This window comes from Physcomitrium patens, chromosome 24 (genome assembly GCF_059467195.1).
Source record: "Physcomitrium patens ecotype Gransden chromosome 24, ASM5946719v1, whole genome shotgun sequence".
Classification (NCBI taxonomy): Eukaryota; Viridiplantae; Streptophyta; class Bryopsida; order Funariales; family Funariaceae; genus Physcomitrium; species Physcomitrium patens.
In genome coordinates, this window is record NC_143433.1 from 3471150 (window position 1) to 3489882 (window position 18733).

Genomic DNA, 18733 nt, shown 5'->3' on the forward strand with positions numbered 1-18733 from the left:
TTCCCCACAATCAAACTTGAACCAGACAAACAAAACGAATGCAAACTTCAAAGGGACTCATTAAAGGAAGGGACAACAAACATAAAGGGAAACAAACGCGGTGTGAAAAGGGCAGAACCTCGAAAAGCGTCAGATCGGAACGGCCGAACCCACCACAACAACCAACCCCCCATATACCCGGACACATACCCTCCATGAGCATACCCGACCCGGAACCGCACACCAAAACAGATATGAAGCAGGTGAGAGGGCATGCAGCAGAGAGAGAGCGGGGGCTCCTCCAAAGGGGCACGAATACTAGTACTCCTACTACTTCTATTACAACACCAGTATCTGCTTCTGGAGGGGAAGCGAGGCTGTCTTCTTCTTCTTCGCAGAGGTTGAGGAGGAGGAGGGAGTCTGGCCCGATTCTGTTGCAGCAGCAGTACCGGCAGCAGTAGCAGCAGTGGCAGCAGCAGCAGCATAGCCCTGCTCTGCCATGCCATGTCTCGATGCTACTACGCCTCTCTCACTCTGTTTCTTATGCTGACTGGCTGGCGTCACTGAAACCACACTCGGAATCAACATCGTTAAAATATTGTACTTCTTTCTCTGTCTCGCTCTCGCTCGGGAAGCTTTCTCGCCGTGCGCTCCGTGTGTGCAACGGGCTTGCATGGGCTTTTCCTCTCGAGAACCAAGTGGATTCATCACGCAAGTCGGGGTTTCGTGCGGGTGTAGGGTGCTTGCCAAATCAGAGCTGGAAACTAGCAGTCTGATTCGTGGCGCCCTAGTTTTTGAGGATGTGGTGTTGAGAGTGCGGGGGTGAGGGGGGCAGAGGGGTTGGTTGGTTGGGTGGGTGAGTTTTTTCAGGGTTTCAGTGGGGTGAATAAGTGCCGTGGGTAGAGCATTGGCGGATCAATTCTGGTATCCTTCTCTGGGAAGAATCTATTTTCTTCTTCTGTGGATTGGATTGCCATGCCGTGGCATCGTGGCGGGGGTTTAGGTTGTGGCTGGGAATTTGGTTTTGCTGGAGTTTGGCTCTAGTGTCGGGAACTTTTTTGCCTCTTTACTTTGGAGAACCCTAGTTTTTGGTGTACGAGGGGAGGTGCAGTGGCATTGGATATCGGGTTGTCTGAGGCCTTCGTGAGGACGGCCTGAAAGTTAAGGCGATGAGGATCATCACTTTGAGGATAAACTCTGTCCCTCAGTGCTTAGTTGGAATAACTTGTTATTGAGGTTAAGTTCATTGAGAAGGAGGTTTGCGCGGAGTCATCGCGGAAGTGGATAAGGTTTATAATTCATTGATTGATTAGGAGGAAAGAAAGACATACCTATTGGTGCGAGAGAAATAAAAAATCACAATACTATGGATTGGACTGCAAAATTGCTCAGGCACGGGGGTTTTTGTGGGCGTTGATAGCCCAGCGCAGGGCAGTTTCTTGCCGAGAAGAGAAAAAGATCGAGAAGGTTTTTATTGAATGCCCTAGATTAAACCCATGGTCGAAAGGAATATGTGGTTTCTCCATTAGATTCTCAACAGGGGTTGTCACATGACTGCCGCAGTCATTCTCTCATTCTTTCAATAGCTCCTCTGCAGTGTGAAGAATCTTGGAAAAGCGACTCGGAGAGTGTGCCAAACGTGATCCCGAAAATCAACTCACATAGTTAATTTAAGATGCATAGCTGTCAAGATTTTTCGCCTACAACTTTATTCCTCACCTGGTGAACTAAACAGGTATCATATCGTAGAAGTTTGCAGGACCACTGGGCACTGGCGGATGTGGTTGTTGGTGACCTTCTCATTCTCGAAACGCGGATGCTTTTCGAATTGTAGAACCCACATCTGCTGAAGTTGGTCTCATCGACTTGTCATTGATCATTTGGCACTCTAGCTCGTTGACAATCAGTGCTATCAGAAGACAAGAAGAGCACATTTTGATCGTTTGCTTTAAGGATTTTTTTAGGGGAAAAGGTAGACGGGGTGGGAAACAAAATCCACTTAACTTGGAAGCAGTCAGAAAGGAGCTGAAGCGGAGAGAGAATCCACGCAAGGAGCAGGGTTGAATGTGGTGACATGGTGCAGCAGTGGCAGTGGGGTACGCCTCCATTCACTTGGTCTCGGCGGTCTCCTGGCCTCTGCGAACTGCTGTGTTTTGGCCTGCACACAGATACAAAATGTCTCGCTGCTATCCATTCCCGCCCCCGGGATACCAGAAGAAGGCGCCTCAGCTCCCTGCCGATTTAGCTCAGCCCCCTAAGGATAAGGTTTGATATGCTTGGCTTCTCTTTAGATGTTAACCCTTTTCTGTATCCGGTGGTCTATGCATGGCGATTAAGACATGCATCTCGGTGTATCGCATGTAGCGGAGACCTGGAATTGTGATATCAATCACTGTGCGTCATTGGGTATCAGGGATTTTCACAATTCTTTTTCTGGCATTCCAGCTGACCCCCCTGCATCTATTGAGCTGTGGAGCTGGAATGTTTTCTAGCATTGTGGCCAAAATTTCTTACGTCCACACCAGGAACATGGCAGAGACGTAGAGTTTCGAGGGAATGTTTTTGTAGCTATTCATTTTGTCTAGATCGGCCCTTTTGGAAACAGAGGTTAGTGATAGCCTGAAGGCGGTGATCATGCTCATGAGTCCAGATGACTTCATAGTTGGTAATACCCTAAAATTTGTACGAAGCATGTCTTAGCACCATGATGTCTTTAAAGTGTTTATCTTCTAAGTTTTGTTTTGTTTTCTTTTTTGGAGGTTGCTCTTTGGTTTTCTATTTGTGGCAGTGCAGTTTCAAAGTCCATGACCTAAACTTCCTACTCCAAATGCTGTTATCCATTTTGGTTTTCCAAGTCACTATTTGCACAGATCTAGGATACAGTCCTTGTACTACATTTTTGTTTGGTTCCATCTAATGATGGTTTTGTTTGAGATCAATGTATATTGCTCGTTATCATTATTAGGGGGTTGAGTCCTAACCTCTCTGGTCTAAGATGGGAATGTTGGTGTGTTTCTACTCTGCGCTGCAGAAGGACAAGAAAGACAAACATAAAGACAAGAAGAAAAAGAAGAAAAAGGATGGGGATACAAATGGGGATACCCATGGTAAGCCATTCTCCCTTCTACTTTCTTGTTGTTTTACAATGATGCAAAGCGTCCTATCCAATCTGCCAGAGTGTACTCTTATTTGTTCATAGGTGCGCCTGTGGACCCTAGACTGTTGATAGGATCGCCTTGCGTAAGCATTCACAGATATCATTGTACTTGTGTAAGATATTAAAACTTCCTAACATCCGCTGGAAGCTCGGTGATTGTATCCAAGCAACTGTCCGGTCCCGAAATGGATACTTACAGTGATAAATTAAGCTTGGATATGTGAGGTTTCATTAGCTTGTTTACTTGGACCTGTCTCTGATGCAGTGCCCTTATCAGAAAAGTGCTCCCAGTTCTGTGTCCGTACAGTTAACTCCGTCAAATGTCAAGGGCTTTTCCTCCCCGCTCTGCTTTGTAGATCAATGCATGCCATTCCTACAGGAGGGTTGATGATGTCTTATTTCACAGTAGCTCAATGACACGTTCTCTTGACAATACTGTACATCATTGGGTCATGGGTCCGCTCTTGCCTCTGGTACAGACAAGGACTCCTCGCGGCCTAGTAAGCATCCACGAACTGTTCTTATCAGCGACATTCTACAACCCAAAGAAGAGAAACAGAATGGGAAAGTGCGGGATATTCCTTCAAGGGCCGTTACTGAGAGCCCCCTCAAACAGTCTACGGCTGCTGCTGTTGAACCCTCTCTTGTCATCAAGGACGAGGTCAAGGATGGCGGGAAGGCCCCTACCCGGAGTGTGCCGGAGAGGACTCCTGTAATTCCTCCTGTAATACCTCCTCCGATTTCTCCGATTCCTTCTCAACCATTGTATATTAAACAAGAACCCAATGGCAAGGCTTCTGATGTCAAGTCAGGCTTAGTTTTGCCCTCTGAGAGTAGCACTAGTGAACCTAGTTGTAGGCCCCTCGGCAGTATTGGTAACCAGACTACGTTGCCCAGCAGTAATTTAGATCCACAAATACAGTCTCCCAAGGCTTCTAAATTGCCTCCTCCTTCATGGGAAATGCTGGCCCTCAAGCCCACGAGCTCTTGGTCAGACGTTCCGGACGAGGATTGGTTGTTTGCAGGCAGGCCCCTGGGGTCTCACCCGAAGCCAAAGGCGGAGGTGGAGAGGGGGGCAGGGGAGTCCTCGGTGCAGGTGTGGGCTGATGCAGTCCTTTTGCCCGCCTGTGAGCTCTATGCCCTTCCTTATGTGGTCCCATATTGAGATCTATTTGTTTTACCCATTTGTCCATTTGTCGAAATTTTCTCCTTCAGTTTCTCCTTGCTTCTCTTTTGGCGGCATCTATTGCCTGACTGGGTTCATTTAAGCTGCCTCCTCCCCCGCTCTCTCCCTTTCAAGCTTTTGTGCGTTCTATAGAGTTGTGATGCTGGAGCTAGGGTGTGGTTTACTTTCTTTTTCACTGAGGCCTTATTGTAGCCAGATTTCGTTCTGGGCACAAGGGTGCTTGGGAATGGTGATTAATAGCTGACAACCTCATTCAGCTACTTCGGTAACTGCAAGTCGGTGCTTTAGATTTTTGTTTTTATTTTTATTTTATGACACCAAATAGGTTATACCCGATGCTTTGGATTAATGAAGGTCGAAAGATACCTTTGTAGCTCAAGAGCTTGTTACGCCATTCGTACATGCCTTTTTAGTGCATTAGAGGAGGCATTGTAGCCCATATGAGATTTGTCTTGAACCCCGCGATGGAGTTGGTGTTTAAATTCACAATTATTTAAGCACCGTAAATAAGTTATTTCTTTAAATACATGAGATAATGAAATAATGTAAAACTGAAAGAAACAGTGTAAAAACACCACAAAAAGTAATGCAATATGAGTAATTTTGATACCACACTAATGGACAAATAGTGGTTATTACAAGATATAATTCTTTTATTAATTCTAAAAATTTACTTTAGTAAAATCCATTTCATTCTACTTGATGTAGTATCATGGCAGGATGTACCGTTTAGAATTTGGTATGCCACCCTAGCAATAGGTAATGATGGTGTAGTGATTGATTAATCATAATGGTAGTTATAGTTAATTAAACCAAAAAATTCACTTCTACCACCACAACTTCTCATATATTGGACATATTTCTTAAGTTTTTTCTATTCCAATCAAAAAAGTAGTTCAATCAAATGGTTTGAATGGTATTGAACAATAAAAATTTGATTGATTTGAAAAGTTTTGAGCAAAGGTGGCATGTGGTAGATATGGGGTTGTGGTAGCAATAACAATATCTTTAATTATATCTAAGCTTTTCCACAATTTTGCAAAAGAGGGTATATAGCTTGAATTTTGACATCTTCACTTCATTTGTCTCTCATCTATCTATGTGTGTCCATAGATATTGATGTTGGATATTGTGTCCATTAGTTTGTAATCAACTGATTAATGAGTAATCAATTGTTGATAGTTTCTAAAACAATTAGTAGGAAGGTTGTAAGGTTTAGGCTTTTAAAAAGTAACATAAAAACACACAAAATCATTTGTGAGTAATTAGATATGATTAGGAATTTAGAAATAAATGAAATGTTTTAGTGTAAGGAGTCATTTGGATTTTCTATTCATCTGGTGTTAGGTAATAGTTGGATATCTATTTTGCTACAATTGATTTTCTATAGATTGCTAGAAAGTATAAATTTTCCTATGATCTATAAATAATACTTAAGATTTCTTTAAATGAATAAAGTAACTTAAAAGGTATTCTACTAATGCATTATAAAGTAGACATTAATCACAAAGATTACATTTCTAAGAACAATTGTATTCGAAAAGATACTTTAAATCAAAGAAAGATTCAAAAATTGCAATTAATCCATAAGTCACCAATGTAAATTAACTTATAAAAAATATGGATTATATTTTCAAAGTATTTTAAAATTCTTATAAAGAGATTAACAATTATTTGTTGTTTAATCTTAAATTACATATTTTTTTATATATTATCATTTAATAACTATTAAAATAATTTAATCTATAAAAAAATCTTATAAATGAATATGATAAAATTTTATTTATATATTTTAAAATTTAAGGTTTAAATAGAAATATAAAAAAAAGATATGTAGACAACAAAGAGATACTTTTAGTATACCTTGCAAGAAAGAAAATATAAACTAAAAAGATAAATTATAATTTTATTATATTTTAATAAAATATTTATTATTTAAAATTATTAAAATTAGAAAGTGGTTAAATTATTATTATTTTTATAATCAACTACACATAATACTTAGATAAAATTCAAAAAGGGCTTAATCTTACAATTGGCTACTTGCAATAGCAAGGTCATCTTCACCAAAAAACTTAAGTTAAATGCTATATGCAATGTTCTATGGATCTTCAGTACCTCTTTCTACAAACTTGGCCATAGATGACATTTGAATCTTAAGCCTTAGACACACCAAAAACCAATATCTCTATAAGCATTGCTTAAAACCATGCCCTAATACATCTCTCTATTTTATAAAAAACAAATCATATGTGCTATTAAAGCCATGTAAATCTATAAACCTAGGTCTATCAAGGCCTTGTGAATTGCTGCATCATTCAACTTTTGTTTTATTTTTGATGAAAACAATGAAATATGCAACCAATCAAAGATGGTTTTTGTCTCTTTTAGTTTATCACGTTGGTTTATCTCTCTTGAGCTATTTTATATAAGAAATAAGACTTTATTACTTATAATTAACTTTTAGATTGTTACAAGATGTTTAATTTTTTAAAATACTAGATTTCTCTTTTTATTTCTTTTGGTTTTAGTAGAATTATAATTCTATCTAAAAACCATCTCTAAATAAAATTTATTTTAAATAAAGCTATTTTTTAGAAGAAAATATTATAAAGTTTGAATTGTCAAATTTGGGTTTTTTAAATATAATAAAATAAAAATGAAAAAACTCATATTTTTTTCTATAAGTATTAGAATTATATTTTTTATAGATTTAATTTTAAATTTGTATAAAAAATATAAAGAGAGTATAAGAAAAAGAGGATAGATTATAGCAAAGTTTTGTTTATTTATTTTTATATTTCTTTTCATAATATAGTATTATAAAAATAAAGCACTATAATAATAAGTTGTGCTTTGAATTTTATTTGGAAGTTGAAAAGTTGAAATATATTAGATAGTGTGTTATAATATTTATACACTAATTAAATACTTAAAAATCTATAAAACATGGATAGAAGAGATGCCATATCAAAATAAATCATCTTTATTATGTGATAGAAGTAATTTAAATTATAAAATATTATTGATAAATGATTCTTGCTATCATAATACAAAATAATTAGTTGAAGACTATGAACCTATCAAATATTTAAGGCTTACAAGAATTTAAAATAAAATATCTTCAACCTCATCCAAAATAGTTTTAAAGATAATTCATATAAAAAAATGATAAATTATTTAATTTTAACTCGAATTTATTTTTAAATATTAAATTTTTTACCAAATTATAAAATAAAAGTTCTAGTGTATATATATATATATATATATATATATATATATATATATATATATCACAATAGTTAATAGTTTATGTAGAAACCTTGATAAATAAGAGGTTATTATTGACATTATTTTCTATTTATATTATAAAAATAGTACAAAGTAATAATTGAGTATTAGTATATAAGATAGAAATTTATTTGTTCAAATGTCTTTGTTTGAAATACCATTTTAAACATATTCTAAGCTTTTTTATTGAATAGATTTTTTATTTAAAATAAATTAAATCTTCCACATAAGCAAGAAGATGCTTTTGGTATTGACTAGTTCGTAGTGAAGCAAAATGAATAAATCAAGTTATTAAGAGGGATCAAACTTAAAATATCTCAAAATAATATAAGCTCTTATATCTTTTTAGATCAATATTTATATTAGTAGTAGTTTATATTTAATATAAGTCCTTACTAATTAGAGATATTAATTTATATTAATTCAAAAATATTACTGATATATTCTAATATATTCTTTTTTATTTTAAATTTGATATTTTAAATATCCCAAATTTAAAATTTTTAAATTTTAAATATAAAATTTTGTAATTTCTTGCAAAGAAATATTATTGTCTTTAATTCATTTTTAATTTTCATTTTGTTCCTTCCAAATTATTATTGCAATTACCAATTTTTATTTGGCAAATTCTTTTTTTAGTGTCTTTTTTCACATTCTTGATACCACGTCTTATTCAACCATCCACAACTTATTGTGTCTAATTCTATCACATCAAATAAAATAGTCTCTAATAAGGCAATGACTTTTTTTAATATTGTCTCTTAACTTGAAGACATTGAAAACTTTGATAGTATATTTAGCATTTTTGGATCAACAAAGATTAGTGTTGCTCTACAAATTAAAATACTAGGCTATTATTTGCTTGCATATGTGATTAATTGTTTAAGCCAAAGACACCTTCATCTTTGATCATAAGACTATGAATGAGTGACTTTAAATTTTACAAGGCAAAGCTTCTGAAAGAGTTGACAAAATCTATGCAGTTAAGATACGATACCATCAAAGGAAATAAAAAGTAGAGATCTTCATAGTTGAGCAGAAGTTCAATAGAAGTTATATCTATATTAAAAGGATGAAGAAGCTCTTTAGATAAAAATCCACCATCAAGTCTTTATATACAATTGACTATGTGGTTAGTCTAATGTTAGAAGAAGACAACACAATAGATGATAAAAAAGAAGCTTACAATAAAAAAACAAAGGCTTGGCAATTTCACAATCTTTTAGAAAACCTTCTTAATAGAATTGACTCCATTAATACATCTCTTTTTGATTTGGTAGCAACTATGGAAGAAGTTATCAGCTCAATTCCATTCATAAGAAAGACTTCAGCCTTTGTAATCCTTATAAAAGGAAACCACAAATGTAAGGCTCCTTTGAATCTTGAGAACATGAGCATGAAATTGCAAAATACCTTCTTACATGCTTTCATTGATGCATCTATTGAAAAGGCTAAAGTTACAAAAGAAGCAAAAGAAATGACATTAGTAATAGATAAAAAGAGATTATTTGAAGATAAAAAGTAGGCGGTAGAAAGAAAAGCGAGCAACAAGAAGGACTTGAAAAAGAGGGAGTTTTTTTGGAGATAGAATAAAGAAAAAACCAATAAATAACACTCTCTAGTTCTTTTAGGTTTGAAGAAGGAAAAGTTTGCAATAGAATTAAAACAATATCTCAAACTTCTTTCATAATTTCCAAATATTAAATATTAAAATAATAGAACATATAAATTTTTGTAAATTTAAAATCAAATTGAATCCAAATATTAATAAATATCACAAAAAATATATGAAAAAATTAAAAACCTTTGAATATAAAATAAAGAATTCTTGAATTTAAAGTAGAAGGAGCAAGTGCATATCTAATCTTGCATAATGTTAATAAAAAGACTTATAAAAACAACAATCTTTTTAGTTATTAGAAGTGGTAGCTAACATTTGATACATGTCACTATAACATTTGATTTATATAATCCTATATAATCTAAAATAAATCTACTATCAATGAAAATATTACAAAAAGAAGAAACAATATATAATATTTTACAATGCTCTAGGCAATGACAAAAAAAGGAGTTAAATATGTTTCTCAAGCAAAGTAGAAAACAAGAATGATAGTCAAATCTTAGTATAAAAGAACTCAAAGTAATAAAGTTATAAAATCAAAACATTCATATCCTATCAAACCTAACTTAATCCTCACATGATTCTAATTCTTGAAACCTAAACTATGAAGATAATTACAATTGATATTATATATATATATATATATATATAAAACAATATATATTTCTAGGAGCTAAATTGTTCCTTGAGTAAATTCTTTGACAAATTCTTTAGCTTCATAATCTCTTTTTGCATAAAATTCTATTCTTTTTTCAACTCAATCACTTTTTTCTTATTGAAAATTGTAACTATACCTACTTTTTTTCTTCTTTTAGACTCTTCCTTTGACTAACATAAAAACCATTCCTTTTTTTGAATCAATCACCAAATCTTCTTCTTGCTTCTTTGAAATACTCAAAATATGGTAAGATGAGCATAATAAATTTTAATTGGCTTCATTAATCAATCATGCATAAGAGAAAAATGAAGTACCTATACACAAAGATCTTGCTCTTCTACCATAATAATACCTTGTAAATAAAATTTTAGAGGGAGCAAAGCAAAGATAAATATTTTGGAGTTGATCTCATCTAATATTCAATAATTATTTGAAAGAATTCATGTCTTAAAGAAATCTTGTCTCAAGGACGATGCAATAACTTTCTCATCTCTTAGAATTTTTTTTTTAAAGATGGCACAACATCTTTTACATCTTGAAGTTAAAGAATTCTTATATCATCACTTATAGTAGCCATGTGCATTTATTAGAGAGCTTTCAAGTATCAAAATATGTACTTAATTTCAACAATTCTTCTTAGCATGTCTTGTTTGTTTTTTTGAAGCATTTATATTACTTTTTTTTGGCTCATTTCTATCTTTTTTTTTGCTAGATTGTTGAAAAAAAAAAATGTGCTAATATATAGTTTTTAGAGTTGGAAGGAGAATAGAATATGGAATTGGAAATAAGCTTGAAAGTGTTGGATTTGATGTTAGAAAAAAGAAGATGAGAGTAGATCAAGCAAGAAGGAAGGAAAGAGGATTGAGACCTTGAGTGGAAAAAAATGGGTGTAGATAGATAGTAGATCCACAAGCTATACAATGCTATCAACAATTATATGTTCTTGTGCAATTGACTTAAGAATGTACAAAATTATATAACAATATATCACTTGTAAGTTTCACATCTCATCTAATATTAGTTCATGGCAGAGGAGAATTTCTAGAGGTACCTGATGAGAATTGAGCAAGCTATGAAGCATCCAAATTGGATTTTTGGACACAGCTTTTAGATAAGTTTGGAGACAATGTTATTTTGCATTGAATCTTTAATGTAGCTTTAGTATGCCATACATGACAAATAGATGCTTGTCACACAATTACATGTTTTGCAACTAACTTTGTGAAGTCGTATTTTGGTTGTGGATTAAGTTTGGTTGTCTTAAATATTTGATATTTTTAATTTTGATATGAAGATACATGTTCAAGTTTTGAGTTAAGATTTCATTTGGCTCAACTCAAGAACTTCTTGCTCACAAGTAAAATGTGAATTCGTCAATATTGATGCTATTGGATATTTTAGACTTTGACATTGATAAGTTCACTATACATTGTTGCTAGTGTGCAATTAGTTGAAGTTGGTCCAAAATAGTGATGAGGCTTTATATTTTAAAAGTAATTATAAAAAATCTTTATTTAGAAATTGAAAGAATCATGTTCTTTTGATGGAACTCTCATAATTGGTTGCATATCAAATTAGGTTGTAAAAGAGAATGCATGATGGTTTTGTATAGTAATACAACCATTAGGTAAAAAAAGAAAAGAAATATTTTATTATAGAGAAGCTTAAATAAAAATATTTTAGTAAATTATCTTAAAAATATAGATAATAGACAAGCAAATAGTAAAAAATAATAAATACTAATATTACCTTCTTGTAGAAGAAACTTATATTTACTTTATAAGGAAATAAATTAGCTAAGTCAAAATAAATGAGTCATATAATTAACATAGGTATCTTTAGAAAAGAATTAAAAATAGGTTTTAGAAAAAATCACTTTAAAATACCAAGAATTGATATCCAAAGAAGATCGGTTGTGAATTAAGATTGAAATTAGAACCTAAGGTACAAAACCATCTACTATAGTAACTCCAAGGTTTTTTGGCTGATTGAAGATTAGAATTTGGAAGTAAACTTATCAAAAAAAAAAAAATTAAGAATTGAATTGATGTGATTTAAAGATATATTGAGGTTTTGAAAGCTTTTCAAAGTGCGAGGTGTATTCAATGAATTTGGATTTTAAGAAATAAAAAGAAGTTTACAAATTTGATGATTTTGTGAATATTATAGTATATTTATAAGTGAAATTTTTTTAGTTTGTCATTGTGCTTATTATAAATATGTGTAAAAAACTTAGTGTCAATCAAAAAATTAGATTGAAGGTTGTGAGAGTTTTTGTAGGTTATTATCTTAAATAATAGAAATTCAAAGTGAATAAGAGTTTTTGCAATGTTGCAACATCTGCTAATTTGATTGAAGAAAAAATTATTGAGAACAATTTAGACTTGAATACATATATACTATTTAATTCTTAAAACAATTGAATAGTTGAATAAGTAGAAAACTTTGTTGGAAGATCAACATTCAAATTAGAAAAGGAAGATAACTAATATCCAAGAGGTTTTGAAAGCTTTTCTTTCAATTGATTATTTGATTGTTTTCAAATTTTATATTTTTTTAAATTACATGTAAATTAAAATTTGGATAAAATTTAAGTCAAGTTTAATGGTTCAATTAGTATTTATTGAGATTTAAAAATAGCTATAGTACTTGATTAAGATTTATTTAAGATTTTCTTCAGGTTGTTTAGATTTATTTAGGATTTAATTAGAATTTAGAATTTTATTAGGATTGATTTAGAATTTCATTAAGATTTTATTTAAGCTTAAGATTTAAGATTTTATTAAGATTTGATTAAAATATGGTCTAAAATTTAGTCTAAGGTTTTATTAAGATTTTATTAAGGTTTGATCTAAGATTAGGATTGATTTGGTGTTTCATTGAAATTTGATAAGATTTTATTAGGATTTATTAGAATTTGATTAGAATTGATTTAAAATTTTATTAATATTTTATTAGGATTTATTTAAAAAATTTTAAAAATTATATTAAGATTTTATTGGAATTCAATTAGAATTTTTATTTTTAATATTTTTGTAAGATTTTTTGATTTTTTTAAATATTTATTATATATATAATTTTTTTCTTTAAAGTTAATTTATATTTATTTTATGTATTTTTTAATAAATTCTTTGAAACTTCTTTTGGAATTTAATTAAAGATTGATTAATATTATTATAATTTAATTGAAATTTGTTTAGGATTTTATTAGAGTTGTTAGGATCTTCTTATTGTAAGTTCTATTTTACCTTCTATAATCAAATGTTTAGTGCATTTTCAAACAAACTTCACAAAATACAACAAAAATAATAGAAACATAGTAGAGCATATATGAAACGTAGAAGAATAGATAAAAAAATAAAAAGAGAAGATAGAAAGCTTGGAAGAGCAAATAAATAGATTCCATGACCTTGAAAAGATAAAATTATTCTATGGAAAAAAAATCTCTATTCTATGGAGAAAAAAAAAAACACAAATTTGGGACAAAGAAGCAGAACTTCATTAGGTGAAAGTGCAATTCTATTGGAAGAAAGAAGTATAAATTTTTTAAAGACAAGGTTGCTCTAATCACTTGTCATTTAAAGTATGTATACTTATCTTAGTTATCTTTAATATTTTTGAGGGTTGTTGGATATTTGAGCAAAGATTTATGTCATGGTTGTAGAATTAGGATTGAGATGAATTTGGATAGTTTACTTTGTGGATCTCAATTATTTTGTAGGCAATTCTCTAATATGGAACTAATTATTGTAGATAATGTTTATGCTTTATTGTGAATCTTTAAGAGGTGGCCCATTTGTAAGGTTGTTTTATGACTTGTTTACATCCTTTTTATTTTAGTTGTATATGTAAAGATGCTTGTACATCATGTTCAAACTTAGATGTTGTTATACATGCATACTTAGGCACAAAGTATGATTGGTTGAGACAAAAGGTCATATTGCTAGCTTTCTCTTCATGGACTAGCATTTATTCAAGTAATTCATATTATAAATGGATGTAGGTACTTGTCAAAATAAAGCATTGGAATGTAATAAATGAAATTGGAAAATTCATAAAAAATACTAATAGAAGAAAGAAATTATATCAAATTATTGTCATCAATTACATTTAGAATATTAAATGGATACAAAAGCAAAAAATATATCTTATTAATTACATCTTAGTGGAAATGCTAGCTTTTAGAGAAGAAAGAGCTACAATTTGACTTTGACTTTAAGCTAAAATTCATAATTCTTAATAAAAATAAAGAAAGAAATCATATAATAGGGGAAGATATAAGTTCAAGTATCATAGTTGATGTTTATTTTTGAAGTCCTAAAGTAGATTTTGTAATTATTTTATGAAAAAAGAATACTTTGGTTATTAAGATTAAAAATGGAAATCCAAAAAGTGACCAAGATGATCCTTGGTATCTCCACCAAGTTTGGATAGACTACTCTTGTAGATTAGGTTCTATTTGCCCATATTCCATATTTTCATAGTATGTTTTAATTTTTGCATTATTACAAGAATTTTAATAAAATTTCTAATTATTACAAAAGATGACAAATATTGATGCATTATTTTTGGTATAGCAGTAACTCATGGTAAAAGAATCATCCATTGTATTAGTCAATTGTATAAATACAAGGTCTTAGAAATTACTTTTGAATTCCTAATTATATTGGTAATTCTTCTTTTTAGCAAAATTAGCTTAAAACTTAACAAATGTCTGCTTCACCTTTATCTTTTTCACATCCTTGTAAACCTTTTTTCTAACAAATTACATTCTACTACCTATTTGATCTTAATTCTATGTTAACTAACTTAAAATGATCTTACTTTCTTTATCTTATCTATATCTCTTTTCATCTTAATAGTGAAATTTTCTTGTATCATCTTGATTTTTTATTTCCATATGGCAAAATCAAAGCATCAAATGTATAATAGTTATTTATTTTTCTATTTTTTTGTTCCTAGTTATAAGTATAAAATAGATTATTATTTCTTAACTGATGCAAGAAATTGATATTTCTTCAAACAAGATAATATCAGGTGCCTCAAAATTTCAATTGATATAAAAACAAGTGATGAACTCAAAAATCCAACAACCCTTGGAAACATTAAAAGACAATAAAGAGAAGTAAAAGGGCCTCAAATGACAAGTAATTAAAGCAACCTTATCCTTGCAAGATTTATCCTTCTTTCACTTGATGGCATTGTGCTTTCATCCAAATGAGTTCTACTTCTTTGTCCTAAAGATGAACTTTCTATCTATTGAGCAACTTTCTCTTCTCATTGTTAAGATATCTATTTATTTTTTCTTCCAAACTTTCTATCTTCTTTTCTTATTTTCTTATCTAGTTTTCTATGCTCCATATTTGCTTCTTCAAGTTTCCACCACTATCATCTATTTTCTTCCATGATCCAATTTAATAGGCAACCAATAATGAAATCCCTATCTAAAAAAAAAAATCTTTAAATCTCCAAATGATATTTTTTCTATATTATTCTCAAAACAAAAGGTCCATCACCATTTTGGACCAGCTTCAATTAATCTTACATCAACATCAATGTATAGTAAACTTATCTATATTAATGTCCAAAATATCCATTGGCATTGATGTCAAACAACTCAAGTCTCATTTTTTACTAAAAATTTGATAAGTTGAGCCAAATGAAATAAAATAAACTTGAGTCAAAACTTTGTCATGTACCTTAATATCTAGATCAAAATTATCAAATGTCTAAAATATCCAAATTCAATCCAAAGCCAAAATGCCACTTTCCCAAATTAGTCACAAAATATATAATGGATTTTAGAAGGACAAGACTCTTGGGTGGTTGGGTACAATGTCCTTTAGATTCATATTACCGATGAATATTGCTATAACATTTTTGCATCTTTGAAGGATTTTCTTTAGTCTGATGTCTGCATGCTTTTCAAGTTAGGGATAATGTCTTCCTAAAATTTTACCACAATGCATTCTATGTCAGCTATTATAAGATGAAAGCAATCATCTCTAGCTTGCCTCGTCATCATCTTGGACAGAACTGGGCTCTTGTTTCCAAAAGTCTCACCTTTTTCGACAGTGTTTAGGATAAAAGTAGACTTTTGCCTAGGTATCTTTCAAACTTTGAGGCTATCTTCTATCAAAGCTTGAAAGTAGTCTTAAATAAGCATGTAACTATTAAATAATTTATTATTAGAGGCTTTTACTAGTCTTTATAAAAAATATAGAATCCTTATTGAGCATTTTTTAATAAAGTAAAAGATTGATTATAAAAGTTTATAAATATTGATTTCTAAACAAATTTGACAACAAAATAATCACCTTCAATAGGTGATTGTATAATCCTAAACCACCTTAGAAAAAGCAATAAAGATTACTTAAGTATACAAAGACTTGAGCAAATTCTTTAGGAAGATTATTCAACAAGATAAAGCCCAAGAAAATGATAGACAAAAGAAGCAATATTTGTAGTATAATACTTTGATGTTGTCGTATTGTAACATGACTATTTGATAAAAGAGAGATGAGAATATTATATTATAAAAGATCTTGTTTTAAAATATATTAAAAAATTATCTTAAAAATATAGATAATAATTAAGAAAGTTATAAAATTAATAAAAGCTAATACTATTTTTTTCTAAAAAGAGCTTCTATTTAGTTATAGAACCATAAACAAGATAATATATATATTCAAAATTTATATCATAGATATCTTTAGATAAAAGTAATAACCAATTTTTAATAAAAATTACTTAGAAAGTTTAGATGTTAATACTTGGAAATAACCAATTGTTAATATGGATTAAAATGACACCTTGAGAAACAAAACTATGGATTTACGACAATTTTTATGTTCTTTTTGTTAATCAAAGAGTAAAAATAGATAACATACTAAAGTAGACTTTTTATAGGCATTGATTTTGGATGATTTGAATTTATAATAACTTTGTAAGATCTTTGCAAAATCAAAGTTTTTTGAAGTTAATCCAATTTTTGTGAAATAAAAAGAATTTATATTTTGAAGAATATTTTGAGATTTGTAGCAGATCTATAAGTAAAAATTTGTGGATTTGTGTATATAGTTGTATGTAGTATAAGTTGTAAATTTGAGCTTGATCAAATAATTAAATAAAAGGTTATTAAAATTCAAGTAAGTTCGGATTTGAGAAATTGGATTTTCAAGGCCAATAAGGTTTTCTAGGATTTGATTAGGATTTGATTAAATTTTATTAAAAATTGGTTAGGATTTATTTGGAATTGATTAGAGTTTGATTTGGAATTTAGGATTTTTTTTAAGATTGATAGGATGTACTTAGAAAAAATGGGAGGTTACTTACGTTATTTAAGATTTGTCTTAATTCTCTTCTCTCTTTGACTCCATCCCACACCAAAATATCAAGTGATACTTCACAAAATAACAATAGATAATAAAGTTTAAGCAATAATATTTTGGATTTGATATTTCAAGTGATCCTCAAAGTATCAAGTGCTGAATCCTAGTTATTTGGTTTTGCAAAAGCTTCATGTTTGAATCCCCCAATGAATATATTTAGTTTTGAGTAGACTGGGCGAATCAGGTCAAGACTCAGGCCTAGGTCAACTCTGGCATAGAAACCCTTAGACCTCCTTAATCTCTCAATAGCACGCCTTGGCTGTCATCAAGTGAATTGTCCAGTCCCATCTAGCCCTAATTATGCCGCTAATGTGGTTTATAGAGGGAGTATGTGACTGTAAGCTGGTGTATCGCTTCGAACGCAATACTCATCCAGTGCATGCATTATTGTACACTATGGATCCAATGTTTGACGATGTGCGTCGAAACCTGACCCTTCATCAATTATCAGTTGGCAACACTGCAACACTGATGTGATGCAATTGGGTCGCAACGCCATCAAAATTTTGAGTCAAGTAGACTCGGGTCTGTATGAAAATATGCTGTGCAAGTTCACGTTGTATTGCTAGCGTTTCATCAATAAGAATTATTCTGACCATCTGGCTGCCATGAAAGATGTGCACCTGAGTCCAAATCTGGATTCAAGGAGCAAATTTATGTCCTTTTCTGGCTTCAAAGCTCGTGAAATACTTTATTTACCTGAAGCTGCAGGAGAAGAACGCCTCTTCAAGTTCACAACTACTTCGGAAGGTTCTTCTTCAGATTGTTCCTCTTGTTGCTGTGCACGTTTGTGCATCTGATCGGCATTTTGATTCAAACATTTGTATATTTTGTTTGCAAGTCCTATCACAACGGGAACATCGATCAGAATGCACTTTCCGAACACCTTGACGGTTACTTAAGAGAGTGTATGCCGCTCAAGAGCCCTATTTCACTGGAAGCCCTAGAAACTGAGTTAGAAGATAGATGAGAGTTTAACTCCCTATTTATGGTTTAGATAAATTGAGATCAGGCTCTGGATTTGGTGGTGTGTAAGACATCACCGACATTAGTTGTACTCTATCAGCCTGTTATTCAGTTAGCTGTAGATTGTGTTTATTTTCAAATGGAATTGTAAATGGAAACAAGGTCCGTTCCAAGCAACGCATTCGTATGGGTGGTCCTGTTGTAGAGAAACAAACTGCAGTCGATTTCAATTCCCGTCAACTGAATCGTCAAATGGAAAATTATCGACGAACTTCATTTCACAAACGGCTCGCTAAGACGTATTGGTGATGGATTATTCAGAACCACGTATACTTCAGGTTTTGGGTGAGTTTGAAGAGGTCATGGACGAAGGACTTGTTGAGCGAATTGAAGCCAAAATTATAGAAACTATAGCGGTGGAAGATGTCGTGGAATTTGGTAGAGCAAAATGAGGATGTTTGAGATCTCTCCTTGTTCGGAG

General features: G+C 31.4%; 1 protein-coding gene across 1 annotated transcript; it reads left to right on the forward strand.

Annotated features, from left to right (window-relative positions):
* The first annotated feature begins 282 nt into the window (after nt 1–282).
* Nucleotides 283–4355, forward strand: LOC112276799 (uncharacterized). Its single transcript, XM_024508502.3, has 3 exons — nt 283–2244; nt 3011–3086; nt 3616–4355. The coding sequence occupies exons 1-3, from the start codon at nt 2155–2157 to the stop codon at nt 4299–4301; spliced, it is 852 nt and encodes a 283-aa protein (XP_024364270.1). The 5' UTR covers nt 283–2154; the 3' UTR covers nt 4302–4355.
* Nucleotides 4356–18733: the final 14378 nt, after the last annotated feature.

Excerpts from the sequence above, each read along its gene's own strand:
- LOC112276799 (XM_024508502.3), top strand. The coding sequence starts at position 2,155 with ATGTCTCGCTGCTATCCATTCCCGCCCCCGGGATACCAGAAGAAGGCG. Across the intron at positions 2,245-3,010 it reads CTCAGCCCCCTAAGGATAAG|AAGGACAAGAAAGACAAACA; the intron begins GTTTGATATGCT and ends TCTGCGCTGCAG. Across the intron at positions 3,087-3,615 it reads TACAAATGGGGATACCCATG|ACAAGGACTCCTCGCGGCCT; the intron begins GTAAGCCATTCT and ends CCTCTGGTACAG.